General features: G+C 40.2%; 1 protein-coding gene across 1 annotated transcript in view; it reads left to right on the plus strand.

Moving 5' to 3' along the window:
• Positions 1 to 19,298, plus strand: part of LOC146458589 (uncharacterized) — a 30,928-nt gene that overhangs the window by 4,320 nt on the left and 7,310 nt on the right. Inside the window, exons 2-6 of the mRNA XM_085090494.1 lie at positions 3,809 to 3,880; positions 5,154 to 5,228; positions 16,906 to 16,977; positions 18,620 to 18,691; positions 19,149 to 19,220. Of these exons, the coding sequence (XP_084946620.1) occupies positions 3,809 to 3,880; positions 5,154 to 5,228; positions 16,906 to 16,977; positions 18,620 to 18,691; positions 19,149 to 19,220 (363 nt within the window). The remainder of the gene's footprint in view (positions 1 to 3,808; positions 3,881 to 5,153; positions 5,229 to 16,905; positions 16,978 to 18,619; positions 18,692 to 19,148; positions 19,221 to 19,298) is intronic.

Consider the following 19,298-nt stretch of genomic DNA (forward strand, 5'->3'; position numbering starts at 1 on the left):
GAGATATCGATGCCTTCTATTATACAGACGGTTGGCTTCGCCGTTGATCAACGGCGAGATATCGATGCCTTCTATTATACAGACGGTTCGCTTCGCCGATGATCAACGACGAAATATATCTATTCCTTTTATTATACAGACGGCTGGCTTCGCCGATGATCAACGGCGAGATATCGATGTCTTCTATTATACAGACGGTTGGCTTCGCCGTTGATCTACGGCGAGATATCGATGCCTTCTATTATACAGACGGTTCGCTTCGCCGTTGATCTACGGCGAGATATCGATGCCTTCTATTATACAGACGGTTCGCTTCGCCGATGATCAACGGCGCGATATCAATGTCTTCTATTATACAGACGGTTCGCTTCGCCGATGATCAACGGCGAGATATCGATGCCTTCTATTATGCAGACGGTTCGCTTCGCCGTTGATCAACGGCGAGATATCGATGTCTTCTATTATACAGACGGTTGGCTTCACCGATGATCAACGGCGAGATATCGATGCCTTCTATTATACAGACGGTTGGCTTCGCCGTTGATCAACGGCGAGATATCGATGCCTTCTATTATACAGACGGTTCGCTTCGCCGATGATCAACGACGAAATATATCTATTCCTTTTATTATACAGACGGCTGGCTTCGCCGATGATCAACGGCGAGATATCGATGTCTTCTATTATACAGACGGTTGGCTTCGCCGTTGATCTACGGCGAGATATCGATGCCTTCTATTATACAGACGGTTCGCTTCGCCGTTGATCTACGGCGAGATATCGATGCCTTCTATTATACAGACGGTTTGCTTCGCCGATGATCAACGGCGCGATATCAATGTCTTCTATTATACAGACGGTTCGCTTCACTGATGATCAACGGCGAGATATCGATGCCTTCTATTATACGGACGGTTCGCTTCGCCGTTGATCAACGGCGAGATATCGATGCCTTCTATTATACAGACGGTTCGCTTCGCCGTTGATCTACGGCGAGATATCCATGCCCCCTATTATACAGACGGTTCGCTTCACTGATGATCAACGGCGAGATATCGATGCCTTCTATTATACGGACGGTTCGCTTCGCCGTTGATCAACGGCGAGATATCGATGCCTTCTATTATACAGACGGTTCGCTTCGCCGTTGATCTACGGCGAGATATCGATGCCCTCTATTATACAGACGGTTCGCTTCGCCGATGATCAACGGCGAGATATCGATGTCTTCTATTATACAGACGGTTGGCTTCGCCAATGATCAACGGCGAGATATCGATGCCTTCTATTATACAGACGGTTTATTTCGCCGTTGTGTAATCTCGCCGATCTGTAATATATAATTTTTGTTACTTTAATTTACATATTGCAAAGTTGGCGAATTTTTACTCGTTCTGTATATTGAAACAATCACATAATATGTGAAAGTATGTACACCCGCCGTACAAGAAACTAAATTAAACTGTAAACGAGGATACCTCTTTAATTCCTCTTTGTTATTCGCATCATGAGTAACGCCTCCATTTTTTTCCTTCGTCTTTGTTTGATATTTTTATTATTATTATTACAAAAAAAGAAAAGAATAAAAAGCGGATTAATACCTCTAGCACAGCCTGCGTATGTGTGTCATGCGTTTAAAAAAGCTGTTCGCTTTTCCTGTTCCCTTTTATATACCTCAAAAACCTTTGAAAGATTTTAATAAAAATTCCTCGATCCAGGGAGTTAACTGATGTTAATTCAAATAGAGGACAGTTTCGTTCCTCTCGAATATTTAAGGGAAGGTATATTTGCTGATCATGAGGCGTTGGGCTACTTGAAGGGAGTAGGGCATATAATTATGAATTTGAGTATTATCGAAACTGAAACGAGCAAAGCATTTCACGGGAGGATTTTTTTTTTAATCCCCCAAAGAGCAGCTTCTGTATGTAAAACATCTGCGTTGTAAAATATCCTAATTGATTGCAGAAATACTGCAAAAAAAGAACACTTTATAACGCATATTCTCTGCATCCACCAGTTGCTTTTTAATATCATTCTTTTCATGTTTTATTTTTAACTGGAGCGCTTTTTTTTCTTAAGACCATCTGCTGAGTTGGTCGTTTCCTTACCTTGCTCTGGAAAGTGCGTGTATTTTAAATGAATGGCCGCTTGATATTCTTTTAATTGTCACCATTCTTCAAACAGTTAATACAGCAAGAACTCATATTTTTTTCTCATTCATGGCCTGAACTGGAATGAGATCCCTATGTTGAAAGCTGCGCATGCTCTAGTGGGATAAAACTCATTTTCTTTTTCGAATGAGGCTATGAAGCACACTGTTGATGAACGTTCAGTATCAGATGCATTTTTATGAAAATAATAATAATAATAATAAGAAGAAGAAGAAGAAGAAGAAGAAGAAGAAGAAGAAGAAGAAGAAAATAACGGAGTAATCACGTAGATCTGACGGAAACTAAGAAATGTGCGAGTTGCAAGTGGCATGTACTTTTGTTACATTTCTTTTAATTAGTATCACCTGCTAACCTTCATCATCAAACGATCTTGATCCGTTTACAAAATCCAAAGTGGGGATTTGAGCACATGCAAATGTATCCATCACTCACTGGCTTTTCAGAACAGTAGCACGGAGTTCGATCCATAGCTTACTGAGTGTAACAAATAAATTTTAACCGTTAACGCTACGTTATTAGGCCGTCGATAAAACCAGGAACATGGAACATTCCTGAACATTCTGGAACACGAAAAAAAATAATAAATAAATAAATAAATAAAACATCAAGATACAAAAAAAAAATTAATAAAAATAACAATGAAGGAAAAATTTAAAAAAGTGAATAAATAAATGTGTGTAATTATATATTTATATAAAATGAAGTTACATTGTATCCGAAAGAAATTCACATAAGAAGAAGGACGGTAGGATAAATGAGGCTGTGTAACTGACCACACTGGATGAAGGCGCAAGTACTTTCCCGCCGTTTGCATCACGCGTTAGAAATGTGCCAGAAATGTGGCACGCTGTGCCAGAAATGGATCAGCTCTAGCTCGGCTGACCAAAAAATTAATTTCCCAATGTTTGGAGTGGAACTTAAAGTCGTTCGCGCAGTCTTTTTACCAAAACCCTCCCCGGGCTCAACGTGTCTTCGCCTAAGGCCTCATGTTCCGTACTTGTACTCCTTTGTTGCTCGCTCGGGACCAAAGTTTGGGAGTTTGGACCTGTTTTTCGAACGAAAGCCATGAGCACTTCTCTGGCCTTCCGTGCTTGTTTCAATGGATTTTATCTTAAGAACAAAGCAGGCCAAACAGGAAACTTTGTTCATATGAAAAATAGTTATAAGCGAGAAAACAGCTTTGTAAACTTCACGGCCCAGTTGTTCAAGGTGTAGATAACCCTATCCACCGGATAAATTACTATTCAGTGGATAAGTGCTAACAAAAAAAACTATGCGACGATGAACACGTGACGCAAACGACGGAAAGTTACCTGCGCCTTCATTCATTGTGGTCAGTTACAACACCCTATTTATCCTACCGTCCCACCTGCTCCGTACTTCTTCTTGTATGAATTTCTTTCGGATAAAATGTAACTTCATTTTAAAAAAAATATATAAATATAAACACACCTCTTTTTTTTCATTTTTGCCTTTATTTTTATCTGACTATTTATTCATTTATTTATTTTTATTATTTATTTATTTATTTTATTTCATTTATTTTTTTTTTTTTCATGTTTCGGGATGTTCCGGAATGTACCGGAATGTTCCGTGTTTCTGGTTTTATCGACGGCTACGTTATTATTTGTTTGTAGGTACTTGGGCAACAACGAGTTAGAAACCTTGCCAAATGGAGTGTTCAACAACAACAGATGGCTGCGACAGCTGTGAGTGAGACCCTTCCAAAGCATTCTAAACGAAAAGTAAATGGTACCAGAAACGAACGATGAAACAAAAAAGGAGCAAAAATGTCTACCATTACCTAATCGATAAATAATAGTTATAATGAGAATGATAATGATTAACAAATAAAGAAGCCTCGACTGTGCTCTGTTCTGTTGTAAAGCACGCAGGAAGCGGCTAAAGCACGAAAGAAGTGTAGGGGGAAACACGAGACGTAGTCGAGTGTTTCTCCCTACTTCTTGAGTGTTTTGTGGCTCGTGAAAATCTGGACGTCATCAACATGGCAATTCGAAAACAAACTACTTTAAAGCTTGCGGCCGGTAATAAACCAACTGCTGCGCTGTGTTTTGTGAATGAGCAACAGTCGAATTCGCGGGAGCAAGAGGAGTGCTCGAACTGTTGACACCGTTAAGAAAAGGGCTGCTGTGGCTTCCCACTCAATGCTCCAGACAGGATATCTGAACAAGCTGTAAGTTGTTCACTCGAAGGGCGAGCGTTGTAATTTCTGAGGCTTGCTTCACTGCGATGAGCGGAGGTGGCCATGATGCGGCGTGATAGAACTTGCACCAAAAATGTAAGGATCTTGTAAGCTTATATATTTGTGTATTCGTTGGCTAATTAAATTTTCAGTTCTCTCAATTTTTTGTTTGATCTTTTTGTACGAGAATATAGCTAACGAGCGTTTACGGGACCTTTTAACACTAATGTTTAAGCTTGTGACATTTTTACATCTTTCGTTCTAAAACTTGAGCTGTCCATTTTATGCTATCTTTGGTGTTTATCGTCTCTGCCTTCGATGTAATTTCGACCATTTCGTCGGTTGACATGTTTGCAAATCTCGGTTTGTTTATATTTCTACTTGGCTCTGTGTTTTAGTCGCTAACTTCTTCGGAAACTTCACTTTCAATCACCGTGTTATTTGTACTGTTTTTTTTACCTTGTATGCGCACAGGGTGGTCTATGTCCAGCTCGTTTACGTTTTCTAGGTTATAAAAGACGTCTGGATCGAAAAATTATAATAATAATAATAATAATAAATAAATAAAACTGAGAGAGAAGTCCAGGAATTTCACAAACAGGGTGATGGCGTGACACCGTTGCTCCGTGCATCTGTACTCTGATAAAGCACGCTGTTTCAACCAATCAGCGCGCGCGTTATATCAAAATTTTATTATAATAAAAGATAATGACTATGCTAACAATAGTTATATTCAATATACTGATAGTTTTCGCTACGATATGTTCTTTTGTTTCCAGGCACTTGGATAACAATCAATTGGAGAATTTGACCTCAGGAATTTTTGATCAGCAGAGATATTATTTGTTCGAGCTGTAAGTGGGAGTTTTTTGCTACAGGAATGTGATCTTATCAAAGATCAGATAGTTTAGCAGAGAAGGAGGACGGAATTGGCAAAGTCAAACTGAAATAAGTATTAACAGCTTTGAAATGTTGCTCAATTGCCCTTACATAAACTGTTATGTGCGTTTTGAATCCCTGATACTACTCCATCATAACTTGGAAAATACGTGACAAATTTATTCAGAGCTGAACAGAAGGGAACATGAAAACATGCGTTGATGGACCAATTGTCTGAGAAATAGATCCTTTTCCTAAATTAATGGATGTAAAAGCTGTTAAACATAGTGTTTCATGGAGCTCAAAATTGGTTACTGCCGACCTTTACCTGTTCCAATCCAAGCCTCGCTCTCTGGTATTGTAACTTTTTTCAACTCAGTGAGGATTTCATACAGAAAAATACAGTAATGCAGTAAAACGACAATAACAAGCGATTCAACATTTTTCATTTCTTTCTGCTGATATGGAAAGCTGTCAGTCACCATGGAATCTGATCAACTTTTGCGGTGAAGTGCATGAAATACTTTAATTTTTTTTTTTTTGAATGGTTGGCTAGAGGGATGGGTTTTACAGATCATGTTCGATTTTTTTTACTATTATGCATATGTTTGGTGCAAACAAAACGTCACTATTATGTTCAAAAGGCGTCACTTTTATACTTCATTATGTTCATATGATTTTGTGACGGAAGGTTTTTCCACTTCGGGACAAGTATGGACTTTACGGTTCTCTGGCGTTTGGAAAATAACTGACCACGGGGGAAATTAGACTCAAATGGGCAACTCGCTCGCGGCAAAGAGCCGTCACCCTCTTGAGGTACGGGATCAAACCACGAACTGGTAGACAGCAATGAGAGAAACTTGACTTGGATCCAACAGCGTTTATTCCTAGCACTCGTACATGTTGTTGCAGAAGTAATCGTACAGGTTGTAATCGCAGATGTTATCATGGATGTAATCGAAAAACAGTATACAAACTGACTACGTTATATATGATTCGAACCGCTATTCAACTAAAAGAAATACAAAGAAGTGCATACACAACTTGTTTGATCTTAACGAAAGTAAACCACAAAATATATTTTTAACTCTGGAAGCTATTGTTGCTAAGGCTATTTTTAAAAGTAACCTAAATTGAAAATTCCTTAAAACAATAAATTACAAGAGCAGCAGAGTCAGCAAAAGCTCTTGGAGCACGCACTAGCGAAGTATGAATAGAATTGCAAGGTCAGCGAGCGGCTGTCGAAGCACGTACCATCGCTGTTAAATTACAGAGTTTACCACCTTTAACAAAAACTGCATATTTGGAATTCTACGAGTCGGCAAAACCATTCATACCTGTAATCTGGATCTGGCTTTTGCGGTGAAGAGAGCAACGCCGAAAAGCAAATTAACAGCTATTGATGTGCAGAGGTTCGACTAAAAATAACTCAGAATGTATCGAATTCAAGCGAAAAGTGTCAAATTGAATAGACACCGCGCAGTTTTAAAGGAAACTAATTAAGGCAGATAGATTAACCTAACTAAAGTAATTGTTTCGTGAAATAGTATTTTTAGAAACGAACACAAGGAACATTTGTGTAGTGACTCAATGTTCCGGAAAGCGCGTAAATAAGTTCGTTGTGCCACAAGAACAAGTGCTGTTTGCTTTTATAGGGTTATTGTTTAGCAAATAGCGCAAGGCATGAAAACAAAGCAATTAATTGACGAGTTCCCTTTACGGGTGACTGCAGCTGAATGTAGACATAGTGAAGCGGCATATTCCCTCAAAACTAAATGCTACGCTAAGTAACAATAAAAAGCTAAATCCTTATGCAAAGCTTGATACAAACAACAGAAATTCCTGACCCTAATTTACCACTTTAACCTCCTCAATCACACAAAACACTAGAAACTTGTTATCAGTGCTAAGCTTTCCTAACACTCCTCCGACGTCAAATTTGAGCCGTCCGCAGCGAACAAAAATAAATAAATCAAGGCTTATATATTGGTTACTGGTGTTTCACTTTTAAGTGGCTTTTTCATGGTCCTTAAGTAAGTGGTGTATTTTCTACTTTTTCTTTAAGTCTTTTACTTTTTGTGTTTTGCTTTGTTGTAGTAAAGAAGGACACAAAGCTTGGAGTGAAAGAACACTTTGTTAATGAGTTTAATATGATTGTTTTGAATTTTGATAGGAACCTGAAAACTGGAAATTGTCATTTGGCTGACCGTGGCATGGTACTCTTATACGTATTCCCATTTTCTGCTAAATATACCAGGATACTAGATTACTAAAACGGGCACTTAAATTTATCATTCACTTAACCGTAATGTTCCATGGCTTTGAAGTTCATCACTGGACTTGGCTGAATCTGAAGGTCTTGTTTTGGCGAATCCAAAACAATGGGTAACGGGCTCGCTTGGATCTGATTTCCTTGGGTTATACTCTCTTGTGATATTCCAACACTGTCCAGTAATTCGTATTCTGACACTTTGTGGATTTCCACGCCGTTTCTTGTGGTCACAAACGATGCTCTGGACATCTTAGATTCGTCTTGACCCCGTGGAACTTTATAAGGTTCCTTATCATGAATTCGGCTCATTGTGATCATTGACAAACCTGCATTAATTCCGTCAGCTTTCTCGCCTTGGAAAACACAATGCGATGACGTTGCCTTGGCGGCGGGGTTGTTGCTTTCAGGCAGGTGTGTATTGAATGCTGTGAGTAGGGAAACAATGAGACAAAGCAATACCAAGAGGGACTGATAAGAGAATCTCTTGTTTCCGGGGGCCCCTTTGTGACTGCAAAGGTTGGGGTAAAACACCGAATCAGCTTCGTTGGAAGTCTTTGCAATTGTTTCTCCCAACATCGGTTGGGCACGGAGAGTTCCCAGGACAGGTGAGGTGGGCAGAAATCTGTGTTTCTTGCCATGCTTGCTAACATCTGCGGAACGTTGAAAACTAATTTTATTGTTGGATAGGTCGATTAAGGCTTGGTTCTGTTGCAAGAAGTCTCTGCTAAGAATAGCATCACATGCAAGGTGCTGCATGACATGAAAATCACAGAGATAGTCACTACCATTAAGCTCGATAGGAATGGTAATCTTCCCTGGTACTGGGACGCGCTCTCGGTTTACTGTCAGGACAGACGATAGATAGCCATCGGTCATCTTAGGAAAGGACTGTCCATAAATCCTTTTGAGAAACTGTTCGTCTATGACTGATAAACAGGCGCCGGTGTCCACGATTAATTGAACCTTTTGCCCTGCAATAATGGCGATAGTAGACAGATCACTGTAATCAAGATTTTGCACCTGTATACGGCAAATGCTGCGGTACATTCTTCGGAGTGCTTGGTGTTGTGATGGTTGTCAGCTGATCAGTGGAACTACTATTCCACTCTGTCTTCACTTCAGTTGGAATACTCTCTTGGACGTTCAAGGTTTCTTCGCTTAGAGTTGGGCGAGACTGTTTAGGGGCTGTCTGGTCTGAGGTGTCCTTGATATTAGTCACGACAAGAGTATTCACATTCTGAAGACTCGATATGTCTGCCGTTGTACTTGCAGACTGTGACTGTTTTATTGCGTGAAGCAATAGGTCTAGTGCAGGCTTGAACTCCACAGGGATATTGGAAGTATCACACACCTGGTCTGTTACTGGCTCAGAGGTTGCTTGGGTGACCTTGGGTTCGGGGGACTGTTCAATTACTCCTGCTGGTGAAGAGCCGATTTCTGTCGGTTTCTGGTTGCTAGATTGCTTGTCTGCGCTCTGCTTACATGTATTTACTGGAAAGTGGGTTGGCTTTGGTGAGCGGGTAGGCTTTATTGTAGAAACTACATTAGGCTCACAGCGTTTGGGCTCCAATCTCCGGTACGAGGACCGAACCCGGTGTTGCGTGGTGGACTTAAGGTACTGGGGCCTGTTTGCTGGTTGTGAACGAGGGTAGCAGGGATGTTCTTCACCGTACTGTCGTATGGGTGCGACGAAATCTTCATGGCACAGGTCTTCATCCAGTGCTGCCAAGGGCTGATCTCGTCGACCTTGTTGCTGAAAATTGCGGTTATTATCACGCGGTAGATTGTAATGATTAATATATGAATAGTTCGATCCATGCGAACGGTTTTGTTGCGGTAGCTGAGCTCGCGGGGCATTATTTCTTCGGTCGGGGCAACTGGCTTGAAAATGACCTCGTCTACCACAAGTAAAACACAGGGGTTGTCCGTCTCTGGTCCTTTGGCGAGGTATTTCATCACGTTGTCCTGGATTACGTCTTACAAGTCCTCGTATGCGGGCATCAAAGTGTCGATTTTGCGACTCAATCATCTCCAACAAAAGTTCCTTTAGTTCTTCAATTTCGCTGTTTCCACCATGTGAGTTTGCAAGCGCAGCAACAGAGGGTTGGCTATTGTTGGTTGGTAGAGCAAACCTTACTTTCTGTTCGGTGGACGGCTTTTCTGACCGACTGAGTGAAGCGCTGAGGTCGGCTAGGACAGCGTTGTTTTGTTCAATCACGCCCAACAACTTCTTGTCTCCAGGAAGGGCATCCTGTCTGGCTGTAGCACCTGTCGCCAAAAAGGAGTTCACGCCTGCCAAAAAGTGTTTACTTGAGCGGCTAAGGTGGACTCGGGAAAATTATTCATCGTAGTTTTGACTACACAAGCCAATCTTGCCATCTCTTGTGCTTCACGAAAGGTTCGGGGTTGTCTCAGCAAAACAGTTTCACGGACATCTGGTTTCAGGCCTTGTACGAAGTACCTCATCTTGTCGGCGTCTGAGATATTTAACCTCCGGAACTTGATAGTTAAATCCGTTAGATAAGCATCGAGAGTTTCCAGGGGTCCTTGCTGACGGGTCGACACGGCTTGCTAGGTGATCCAACTTTCGTTATCATTGCAAAATCTTTCCATCAGGGCATCACGCAACTGTTTGAACGTACCCCTTTGTTCAGCTGGCAAGGAGTAGTAAAAATCTTCAGCAGGTCCAGCAAGGTTTAATTCACGCTCGGCCAGGGCTGTACGGGACTGGAGACCTCGATCCGCCGGAGCTTAAGGTAACTTTCGAATTTGTTCAGCCAACGAGATATATCTTTCGAATCGTAACCATGGAAGGTGGCAGGTCGGTGCGTACTTGCGGACTCGGGAATTGGTACATTTTGCAGGGCAGTGGTTGTTTTCTTTTGTTGGGCCTGCTGCTGCGTAAGCTGAGCCTGTATTGCGGCCATTTGTTGTTGCAACTCTTGAAGCATTCCTGCAGACATGGCGTCGTCTCTACTTCCTTCTATTCAACTATTATCGTCTTCGGTTTCTTCAGTGGATTCGCTGGATGAACTGCTAGCGTCCTCACTGGTACTTGGTTCGAAGTGTGGGCTAACGAAGTGGTCTTTGTCACTAAATGTTCTGCGAGGACACAATTTTATCAAGTCCGCTGGCGAATTAATTACCAACGGCGGTAAGGGAACAGCGTTTTCTTCTCGGTCCGGGAATTGCGAAGTTTCTTCTTCGTAATTGCTATCGCTGTCTTCTCTTCTGGTGCTGCTAATGTAAACCGGGCTAAACTGATACGAACGAGGAGCAGGATTCGATAAGCAATCTTGGGAGCCAAAATCGGGGGAACAAGGCGGAGTACGAGCTTCTAAAAGTTCTTCCTCGGGAACGCTTGCTTCCTCACAGGAACCTTGGCTAGCGTCTAAACTGATATTCAACGGTTCACGGTCTGTAACGTCAGCTAGATCGGGTGCGGAGAACGCTGTCGAACATTGGACGCGAATCACACTCGGACTTGGGTTGGGATTTTCTTGAAATTCCACGTCAGATTCTTGATCTTCGTGTAAATGGAACGGCAACTCTGTGAAATAGGCTTCACGTTCTTCTTCTGAAAAATCTACTTGGATATCTTGGGGTACTTTGGGCGTACTGGACTTGTTGGGTGAAACAACTGATTTACGACTTCTCAAATTATATCTCGGTAATCTTCTCGTTAAAACTTTTTTTAACTGAATGCATGTAAAAAACGAAAAATTTTGCTACTCACGGTACTTGGGCGAGTTCACGGACTGGTCGCTCAAGGGATTACATCCTTAGCACTTGGGAACTGCTTGAATCCAGTGGAATTTCTCGCTGCTGTCCAGCTCCGGTTACCACGCTTCTCGAACCAGCGTGACGGAAGGTTTTTCCACTTCGGGACAAGTATGGACTTTACGGTTCTCTGGCGTTTGGAAAATAACTGACCACGGGGGAAATTAGACTCAAATGGGCAACTCGCTTGCGGCAAAGAGCCGTCACTCTCTTCAGGTACGGGATCAAACCACGAACTGGCAGACAGCAATGAGAGAAACTTGACTTGGATCCAACAGCGTTTATTCCTAGCACTCGTACATGTTGTTGCAGAAGTAATCGTACAGGTTGTAATCGCAGATGTTATCATGGATGTAATCGAAAAACAGTATACAAACTGACTACGTTATATATGATTCGAACCGCTATTCAACTAAAAGAAATACAAAGAAGTGCATACACAACTTGTTTGATCTTAACGAAAGTAAACCACAAAATATATTTTTAACTCTGGAAGCTATTGTTGCTAAGGCTATTTTTAGAAGTAACCTAAACTGAAAATTCCTTAAAGCAATAAATTACAAGAGCAGCAGAGTCAGCAAAAGCTCTTGGAGCACGCACTAGCGAAGTATGAATAGAATTGCAAGGTCAGCGAGCGGCTGTCGAAGCACGTACCATCGCTGTTAAATTACAGAGTTTACCACCTTTAACAAAAACTGCATATTTGGAATTCTACGAGTCGGCAAAACCATTCATACCTGTAATCTGGATCTGGCTTTTGCGGTGAAGAGAGCAACGCCGAAAAGCAAATTAACAGCTATTGATGTGCAGAGGTTCGACTAAAAATAACTCAGAATGTATCGAATTCAAGCGAAAAGTGTCAAATTGAATAGACACCGCGCAGTTTTAAAGGAAACTAATTAAGGCAGGTAGATTAACCTAACTAAAGTAATTGTTTCGTGAAATAGTATTTTTAGAAACGAACACAAGGAACATTTGTGTAGTGACTCAATGTTCCGGAAAGCGCGTAAATAAGTTCGTTGTGCCACAAGAACAAGTGCTGTTGGCTTTTATAGGGTTATTGTTTAGCAAATAGCGCAAGGCATGAAAACAAAGCAATTAATTGACGAGTTCCCTTTACGGGTGACTGCAGCTGAATGTAGACATAGTGAAGCGGCATATTCCCTCAAAACTAAATGCTACGCTAAGTAACAATAAAAAGCTAAATCCTTATGCAAAGCTTGATACAAACAACAGAAATTCCTGACCCTAATTTACCACTTTAACCTCCTCAATCACACAAAACACTAGAAACTTGTTATCAGTGCTAAGCTTTCCTAACAATTTTTACTTCTACGGTAACAGATTTTTGTTTAACTTGTTATATTGAAGCATAATGGTTGCCTCGATGTAACCCTTTTTCGCATTGGCTTGGTTAGCATGGAACTTATTTTGCAGAAATAAAAAAGGGTTAGATGCAGTAGGAGAGGATTGCACCAGCAAGAAGAACTAGATTCGCCATTTTAAAATGTCACTGCTTAGCGAGAAGACAATTATCCACCCCAAGACCTGGCAGTTTTCTCACTACTATTATGAGGTTATGCCGGATTCTTTTGCCTCATTATTTTATTCAAAATTATGGCGGCATATTGTGTAAAACCCTACCAGCGGAACTGTATTGTAAGTTCGTTGACTCCGTAATAATCATTAAAAGCAGATTTACGGGTAGGTTTTAATAAAGAGATGTTAAAAAAATCGTGGTAATTTTGGTAAGTCAAGACAATTATCAGGGACGACATCGTGTTATCCGTGCAAAAAAAAATGCCGTGATACTGTCAGGAACCACTGACAAATGTAATGTTTTACCATTACTAAAACCTCGCCATATAATTGTCTCAGCAACGTTTAGAGTTTTCTTATTATTGCTATACCAACAAGGTTAAATATGTATTCTTCCTACTTGTAGTAATTACCTATCTTTAGGAAGTGGCGGCCGTTTGCATGGCAAATGTGCATGTTTGGCAAGAAATAAACAGCGATCTGAAGCACTGGATGTTTTGGGGTTTAATTAATTTCAACCTATGTCACTGCATGATATTAGTATAAAGGAAATAAGGGGAGATGTAAAGAATCGACCATAAGAGCACACAGAAAAAATCTGAGCCCCAGATGGGATTCGAACCCACGACCCTCCGTGTTCTAGATCGGATGCTCTGACCTCTAAGCTACTGAGGACTCGTTGGCGAGCATGGGTCATTTTTGTGGGCTGGACTTACGAACCGCATCACGCAGTCAGGCAGTCCATCACAAGCAACACATTAAGGCTTAACTGCATCACACAGTTGAGGCCCTATGCGCCACCTTGGCACCAGGGGACAAGTAAAGTAAAAAGCATCACACAGTCACATTTATTGCAAGTAATGCCTTGCCTATGAAGGAGCCTCCAACCAACAAACCACTGCATGATATTAGTATAATATCATTGCGTTTTACTCTAGCATGCATGACATGACATGATAGAATGATAGCATGACAGCATTCGTTGAGTTTAAAATTAGCTTCCGATTTAATTAAAAGACTGTAGCACCCCTGTTCATGATCAATGACACTATTGGAGGTAGATAGGCCTGATTGTATAGTAGGTAGAATCTTGGTTCCTCGGCCGTGAGGTTTCATAAACAACCAAGATTTTTTTACTTTGAAACGGAAACCGGTTTCTCAGCTGTGACGTTTCATCAAAAACCAAGATATTTAAACTTAAAAGGAAAAACGAGCATTTTTCATGAAGGCTTATGTGAGATTATAAAAACATTCGTTGGCAAAAAAGAATAAAATCTACTAATTTTTACATTTTAAAGTTCTCATGGAATTACTATGTGCTGCTACACATTCTCGGCCCACAACAACAGCAAAGAATAAAGGAAAAGAAGGCTGTACATTTTCTCGATTGGTATTCGGCTGTAGATTAATTCATGATAAGCCTGAAAGGCGGCTGTTTTCGCAAGCATTAGTTGACGTGGAGGGAAAACACTGATATCATTTCAAGACACACTGACAAATAAAAATGTATATTTTTCCTGCTTTGACTGGGTATATTGGATCTATTTTAGTTAAGAAAATGTCGGTGAAAGCAACAACCGTTTTTGTCCCTGTGCCTATTTTTTGTATATTTTTGGGAAAATTTTCAGTGAATTTTAACTCTAGGACTAGCCTCCCACGCAGACGGGCAGGAACGCGTGACGAACCGCTAAGAACGTCTGCGTGGGAGGCTACTCTAGGACGGGATGGGAGCCGGGTTGTGTCATGGAAAACATTAGTTTCATTCATGAAATTAAACGAAATACATTATATCTTTGACCTATGATTTCTGTCTGAGCAATAGGCTAGGGTACTTTTCAGGAGACGATATTCTCCGGTTGCTGAAATTTCTCATCCGAAAATAATTAAGGTCTATCGACTGACCTGGCTTATCCATTTTTCTTAGAGTGTGAACTGTTAATAGGTGTTTGTCTAATTCTAATTTCTCCGTCATGTCATGTATGTTTGTACTATGGTGCAGTAATAATCTTATCAAATCTTTACTATACATTTTTTTATGAGCCCGTGGGATCCTGAGTTCCTTGTATTTTGCCTATTTACAGAAGAACATACAACATTATTTTAAGCTGCTTTCAACAACATATGGAGCCTTATACCGTTGATAAAAATGACTTTAAAACTGCAAGTGAAGAGAGTTTAATTGGCACAAGGTCTAAGTACCATAACATTTAAGCAGTTTACGTATTCTGTTCTGAGTTACACTAAAACAGGGGCCGAGGTGAGGGAATTTTGCGGCAGCAGAGTCGGAGTTCTATGTCAGTAAATCTGAGTTCTGAGTTTGATGACCCTCGTGGTTTAATAAAACGAACAAAAAGACTATTTCGTAGGTCATGTATCAGCATGAGGAAACTAAATCGTCTTCATCAAAGGACTAGTCACGTATGGTTACAGTGCGACGTGCCTTAAACCGTGGCCACCCAACAAACTTTTTTTTGTACAAGTTTGCCATAAAATACAAAACGACATGTTTTCAATGATTCGTTGTTGCGTCACTTGCCTGTTGGACTTTGCAAGGAGGCACGACCGTTAACCAAATTCGCGTATCCTGATTGGCTAACTTGTAAAAAAAGTTTGTTGGTTGGCCACGGTAAGGCGCGTCGCACTGTAATATCTGATTGTCGGTTCTGTCCACTAAGATTCTGATGAGACCGACTTTCATTCCAGTATGAAAAGTATACATTGTAGCGACTTTACATAAACGGTTTGTATATAAGTGACGAGAATGAAGGTGATTTAGGCGTAAAAAAGTCGAAAGTAGAGTAAAAATACAACAAACGACGACTGATGTCGCATTTAAGGAGGCTGGAGGCAGTTATTTGGACTTAGCGTGGAAGTTTTGAAATTACAATCTCGCGTACAAGATAAACTTCGATCTCCTTCATACTACATCATCACTTCAAAATATGATCAAAGTTAATTTTTTCATCGGTTTCCAAGCAACAGCTATTACCATAGCAACGGAAGAGCATAGCCTCTCATTTCAAACATTGTCGATTATCTCGAAATCTAGTTAGACACTTTGTGACGAAACTTTAGCGATTTAAACTACTCAATCTAAACAACTTGTAGGCGAAATTAGAGAAAAATCTGTAGGAGCGTTTTCAAGTAAATAATGAATCAATTTTTACGGGGTGATTTTGTATACTCCAGCATTTTTCTCCAATATCTCTGGCAAAATAAAACTTGACGCATTGTCTTTTCTGTCAAAGGGTCTTTCCTGATAGCAACACATTCTAAATGTGTGAAAATGAGAAGCGATTATCGCAGTGAATTTTCCAATTTATGCAATTGGAAATTAGAAGCCTGAAAAAAAGTCAGGCTTCAACGCGATTCGAACCTGTGACCTCCGCGTTACCGGTGCGATGCTCTACCGGTAACGCAGAGGTCACGGGTTCAAATCCCGTTGAAGCCTGAATTTTTTTTCAGGCTTCTAATTTCCAGTTGCATAAATTGGAAAATTCACTGCGATGATCACTTCTCACTGTTATTTAATTGTGATAGATTTAAAGAATTAGTTAATTTTTTTCGGCTTGCCTGACTCCAGCAATTGTTCTATTGATGTCAGTTTTAATGACCATATTTACCAGGCAGTTCACAATAACTGTAAAATAATAGATCGTAATGACCATTGGTCACAGTTTGGTTTGCTAGAAACTTTCTACATAAGGAACTTAAAGCCTACAATTAATCAAGGCCTTGAAGTCTCCATAGAATTAGACTTGTTGAAATAACTTTATTCATTGTGTACCATATGCTAACCATATGCTATACATCTAGTGTAACATCCTTGTGACACGACATGAATATGACTGGAATAGAGTTGAAATATTGTATCTTCCTCATTAAAACTTGCATAAACCGAAACTTGGTTTTGCGATGATTACTATTCTTGGACTCGCCTTTTTCCTTGTTTATTCAAAGCTGACGGGTGGATCTGGATTCTGAAGGAATCTGTTACCGCAGTTTAGCTCATTGTTAGAGAGAAGTAATGCAAAGGTCTCATGCTGATTTTTGTTTGGTAGGAAGTTGAATAACAACGATTTAAAGTCGTTGCCTGAAGGAATTTTTGATCATAATGCAGCCCTGGTTGTGATGTGAGTACCTAGAACTATCACTAATGTACCTGTCAAATCGAAGCTTCAACATCTCCCCGGGCATACCCCGGGCATTTCACCCATTTGCCTTCCCGGGGAGTGGGGAATTTGATCCCCATGCATGAGGGGTGGGGACTTTGAACCCTAGCCTCGATGTCATGTGACGTGCCTCAGTGCGTGCATGAGGCATGATAAGTCATGGCGGAGGTCGACATGTCAATTTTGTCTGATTTTTAAACAAGAAGTTCCGCTCTAAAAGGGCAGGCCCCTCCTTCATTTCACAATGAAATGCAAATTTAGGCGCTGTTCAGTCGTGGCAAGTTGTTGACTCAAGCGTCCACGGAAAAATATGCCTCAAAATTTTTATAATATCACCACAGCAATATAAGATATCAAGTTATCATTTGTCTAACAAGGATTACTCCGAACACTAAGCCAATTTTATCGGTAAAAGCCGATGAAAAAGGCACATGTTGTTTGTCAGTTGTTTACGCTCTGATGGTTTATTGACAACTGAAGGTGAGAATGGCCTAACCAGGCCCCTTTTGTACCGGAACTTCCTGTTTAAGAGAAGGGTTGTGGCTTCATGCGGCGCCGCTGCGCACAAGATACAATTGATAATAAAAGCTTAAATAATCTGGCATTAGTCTGCAATGTTTGGCATATTGTGTTCGTATTTCAGGTATGGTCACGGTGTTTTCTCAGTTCTTATTACATTGGATGCAAATCATTTGCTGTCAATTTAAACTTTGGTTCGAGAACTGAAGGCGTTTCTGGCATTCAAAATTCATCTATGTGCATGTAAAACTTGAGTCACCACGTGCAAACGCTGGCGGCGCCCTAGATCATGATTTACAGTAGAACTGAGCAATTTTGATCTCCATATAATATTGTACATCGCTTTAAAAACTATATAAAATAGAATGGCTTATTTCCCTGGGGCGGGCTTTTGAACAGCTATTTGGCTCGGGGAGGGAAAATTTGAACACTAATTTTCAAAAAATTCAAATGCCCAAGGCGTTGCCCGGGCGGGAGTTGAACCTTCCGTTTGACTGGTACATAATACCCCATAAGAGATTGACAAATGACAAACTGGGAAAACAATTTAAGGGTATGTTACTTTGTAAATAACATATTTGCAAAATTCCCCGAGAGATAATTTATCCTTTTCTTAATCAGTTCTGTTCCGTCAATATAATGGAAAAATTTCGTTAAAAATTTCAAGATGGTCGAGGGTTTTCAATTCCAATTGACACAGACGAGGACAACGACAAGCTTGTGGTTACTGTGGTGGAAAATATGAAAAGACAAACAACCTACCCGGTCTGACAGTAAGGATCCTGTGAATTGAAAGTAATCACATTTTTTAAAAAGACAATTAGCAAATTAATTTTATTTCGCTTTAAGAACCTGCACTGATATTAGTCCCAGGACATCATCTGTTTCCCTTGAACCTCGTAGTTTTCTTCGAGCCTCACTCTGGAAAGCTGTTTCCTTCTCGGAACATAAAATGACCACAGACAACTATTCTTGCAATTATGTTTTCGTGCCGAATAAAGGTTATCAGTTATTTAGGAAACTATTTATAGTATTAATCAGTTGTAGGCATATCGGTTAAAAAGCTTAATTTGTTTGTGTTTAGAAACTTGGGTGACAATGAACTGAGGAACTTGCCTTCGGAGATTTTCGACCACAATATCCGACTGAGAAGCCTGTGAGTAATTTGTTTTTTTATTATTTTTTTCTCTGAATAAGAAGTGCGTTGTTACAAAATGACTATTCAAGCAAAAACTGGAAAAAAGAAAAAAAAACCGAAACTGGCATTTGATACTTTTCTGGCTGTTTAACGTGGTTGCTCCAGTTTAGGGGTAAAGAAATAGGAGAAGCATAAATATAAAAGATTACAAGACTGTAGTTACTGAAAGAACACAGAACTTTCAAAATTTTTCCTTTTTCCCCAAACGGACAATGATCTTCACCATAAAGAAAAAATATTCGTAAAGTCACTTATAGGAAACGTTTATTTTTATTATTAATTATATTCATCTGCTACGGTTTGTCAAAAAAGCAGACAACTAATATAAAAAGAAAATATAAAGCTGATTGCCATCTGTTTAGAAAATTTACATTTGGGAACAACTTCGTTTTAATTTATGGTTATTTCTTGATAGTAACTTGAATAACAACCAGCTAGTGGATTTGCCTGCAGGTGTTTTTGGTAAAAACACTGAACTGGGACGGCTGTAAGTGAAAATACCCTTTTATCTTTAAAATGATCCCTGAATGCTAATTATATAATAATTAGCAACAACCGCACTGAT

This window comes from Pavona decussata, unplaced genomic scaffold (genome assembly GCF_977016875.1).
Source record: "Pavona decussata unplaced genomic scaffold, jaPavDecu1.1 SCAFFOLD_232, whole genome shotgun sequence".
Taxonomy (NCBI): Eukaryota; Metazoa; Cnidaria; class Anthozoa; order Scleractinia; family Agariciidae; genus Pavona; species Pavona decussata.